A 3667-nucleotide genomic window follows, 5' to 3' on the forward strand; every position below is an offset into this window, starting at 1 on the left:
GGCTGCAGTGAAAGCCTGGGAAAGCATCAAAAAGGAAGAATGCAAAAGTTTGGTGACGTCAATGGGTCACAGACTTGCTGCAGTTATTGAAAGCAAAGGATTTGCAACTAAATATTAAGTCTTATTCACTTAAATATGTTTTAAGTATATCTGTTCCAATACTTTTGCTCACATGACAAATGGGTGGATTCAAACAAAATGTGATATTTTCTTAGTTGTGCATCAGATCCTGATGTAAATACCTGGAAATAAAAGCTGAAACGTTGATCTCTGGTCTCACGTTCATTATTTGATGTCAAGCCCAAATGTTTTCAGTCTACAGCAAAAATAAAGGAATTCGCCTCACTGTTCCAATACTTTTGGAGGGCACTGTATATACACTATCTAAAATTGGTAACAAAACATCCTATAAAACCTTTCTGAAAAGATGTAACCATTACTCTACTCATTTATTTGTCATCGATGGGAAGAAATAGCCTATACATACTATATTATGTGACTGAAAACTAGGGTTGCCTACTGGTTAGTTAAAGAAGCCTCGGAGGTACAGCTCTCCTCCTCCCCCTCCCTCTATCGTCGCATCGCTCAGCACAACACGGACAGTCAACACCGCTTGGTTCGGCAGCATACCTGGATCCGCCAAGAATCTTTCTCTGCCTACTGGAGAATTATGTCTGGAACCAGAAGATCTGACGTCACTATGTTAAGTACCGAGTGAAGATTTGATAACGGAATTTAACGGGAAAGAACACTGCGTGTGTTCGAGGCGGTCGCCAATCGCCACCCGAGCGAGCACCTTTAGGTTCGGAGCGCAGACGCACGCACCCATCACAGGAGCGATGAGAGCTTGGACGTTGCCGCTATGCCTCTTCGCCATTGTGAGAGGTGAGTGACTTGGCCATTGGAGCCGCGAACATTGCGCTTTTGTGCGGCTTTGCCACAGGGCTAAAATATCCATGCGTTAGCCACTCCACAGTTGAAAAGATACATTTGAAAGCCGAGTACGAGAGATACATAGTTAAATGGAGGGAGAGGCATCGAGGTAATGACTGTTTCATTGCTGTGTCACCGTCTTCCATTTAACGGCAGTGAAAAATGAATGATGTAGGAATAGCCTATTGTTTCACTGTGCGCATAACAGCAAGGCACCTCACATTGTAGCCAACGCTGAATACATTTTGATGTTGCAGCAGGCAGATGCATATATTAAATTATTCAATAAGATCTTTGAGGGTGTGATTCTGCACCCACATCCTGCTAAGTGGACGAATTCAATCAAATCAATGTGTTTTAGTTTGCTTGTTATAAAAAAAAGAAGTATTTATTGATTGTGTTCAGAGCTGAAGTGAAAGTCTACTCAAGACAATGTCAGTTGTTACATAGCTACTACAGGCTTGCTCTGTGCTGTCCATCAAATTCACTATGCCCCAAAATCTCCTCATTTTGTATGCCAGAGCCAAGGTTATGCCAGTCCCACACACACACTCGCACACCCAAAACTCACACACACATGCACTCACCAACAGACACACCAACAAACACACTCACACACACAAGACAGACACTCATCAACAGCCACACTGAGGTCCTGGCCTCAGGGAGGAGGTGGGGGGGAGCCACACTGAGGTCCTGGCCTCAGGGAGCAGGTGGGGGGGGGAGCCTCACTGAGGTCCTGGCCTCAGGGAGCAGGTGGGGGGGAGCCACACTGAGGTCCTGGCCTCAGGGAGCAGGTGGGGGGGAGCCTCACTGAGGTCCTGGCCTCAGGGAGGAGGTGGGGGGGAGCCTCACTGAGGTCCTGGCCTCAGGGAGCAGGTGGGGGGGAGCCACACTGAGGTCCTGGCCTCAGGGAGGAGGTGGGGGGGAGCCTCACTGAGGTCCTGGCCTCAGGGAGGAGGTGGGGGGGAGCCACACTGAGGTCCTGGCCTCAGGGAGCAGGTGGGGGGGGAGCCTCACTGAGGTCCTGGCCTCAGGGAGGAGGTGGGGGGGAGCCACACTGAGGTCCTGGCCTCAGGGAGGAGGTGGGGGGGAGCCACACTGAGGTCCTGGCCTCAGGGAGGAGGTGGGGGGGAGCCTCACTGAGGTCCTGGCCTCAGGGAGCAGGTGGGGGGGGGAGCCTCACTGAGGTCCTGGCCTCAGGGAGCAGGTGGGGGGAGCCTCACTGAGGTCCTGGCCTCAGGGAGCAGGTGGGGGGGGAGCCTCACTGAGGTCCTGGCCTCAGGGAGCAGGTGGGGGGAGCCTCACTGAGGTCCTGGCCTCAGGGAGCAGGTGGGGGGGAGCCACACTGAGGTCCTGGCCTCAGGGAGGAGGTGGGGGGGAGCCTCACTGAGGTCCTGGCCTCAGGGAGCAGGTGGGGGGGGAGCCTCACTGAGGTCCTGGCCTCAGGGAGGAGGTGGGGGGGAGCCACACTGAGGTCCTGGCCTCAGGGAGCAGGTGGGGGGGGAGCCACACTGAGGTGGAGGAGAGAGAGCATCCATGTTGTCTCCAGAAGAAATGAGACGTGTCATTCTGTCCACCGCTGAATGCACGTCAACATAACAGTACATCCATCCTCAACTTGTTTAGTGTTTAACTTGACCTCTCAGCCAAGTGTAGAGCTGCTTAAACAAGTGGGGAAATCAATCTCTATAGCCCAGAGTGTTTCCAACTGGCACAGTATTTAGTAGTGGTAAATGAGGTGTAGTCTTAAGGGTAAGTGTGTGCTGCTGGCTGGTGTTTAGTTCTTTTGCTTCATTAGCTGTGCTCTAATTTGGAGTTAATGTCTGCTCGACACGGATTGGCCCAGAGGGGAGCTGTACACACCAGCTGATTGACTGAGTTATAGGAGTGTTAATATTTCCATCCAATCAATACGAGTGACAGGAGAGAGGCTGAGCTAACCAACCATTTATAATCTTAGACAAACACACACACACACACACACATACACACAAACATACAAAGACATGCACACAAACATACATGCACACATACACACACAGTCAACTAAATACATTGCTGTATCGCGATCAAGTGTTCAGTACCTCACTATTACTCTGTCATTCCCACATACGCACACAAGCACAAACATGTATTAAGTGCACATGCACATTCCTTATACATACACATACCATGCATAATAGTGAGCACATATATGTCTCAGACACACAAAATCACACAATCCTTAATGCACTACTGCTCTTTCTGTCACACACAGTACTGTGTAACACCCCCCCCCCACCCAAGACAAACACAGTGACACCAGACCACATGCCTAATGGCGACAGCGACCGTAAATAGTGCAGGGTGACAGAACATGGTGTGGTTGTGTGGTGAAGCTAAACTTCTGTTCTATATACAGCTCTTAATCTTTACACCCAAATATCCAAACACAAACACACTTCACAGATACCTACAGCATGCGCACACACACAAACCTACAGCACACACACACACACACACACACACACACATACAAACACACACCCACATTCACTTGCTGTGAGTGGTGTGTGTACATAGTAAGTGGCTATGCAAGGACACTCAAGGACATTTCAACACCTTTTTGAGGAATATTCCCAGGCTGTTGGTGTAGTGTTATCATAATGGTAGCTGTCGTTTGCCCAGTGCAGAGTGGTGAGGTGAGGGTGAGGGGAGGGTGTTGTGAAGGTGAGGGTAAGGTGAGGGTGAA

General features: G+C 50.0%; 1 protein-coding gene across 1 annotated transcript in view; it reads left to right on the plus strand.

Moving 5' to 3' along the window:
• Nucleotides 1–390: 390 nt before the first annotated feature.
• The window catches only part of LOC124464730 (neuronal acetylcholine receptor subunit beta-2), a gene marked incomplete at its 3' end in the record, with an annotated part of 12042 nt that continues 8765 nt past the window's right edge, over nt 391–3667 (plus strand). The window contains exon 1 of the mRNA XM_047016549.1: nt 391–885. Coding sequence (XP_046872505.1) covers nt 840–885 — 46 coding nt within the window. The remainder of the gene's footprint in view (nt 886–3667) is intronic.

The sequence above is a fragment of the Hypomesus transpacificus genome, unplaced genomic scaffold (genome assembly GCF_021917145.1).
Source record: "Hypomesus transpacificus isolate Combined female unplaced genomic scaffold, fHypTra1 scaffold_407, whole genome shotgun sequence".
In the NCBI taxonomy this organism is placed as follows: domain Eukaryota; kingdom Metazoa; phylum Chordata; class Actinopteri; order Osmeriformes; family Osmeridae; genus Hypomesus; species Hypomesus transpacificus.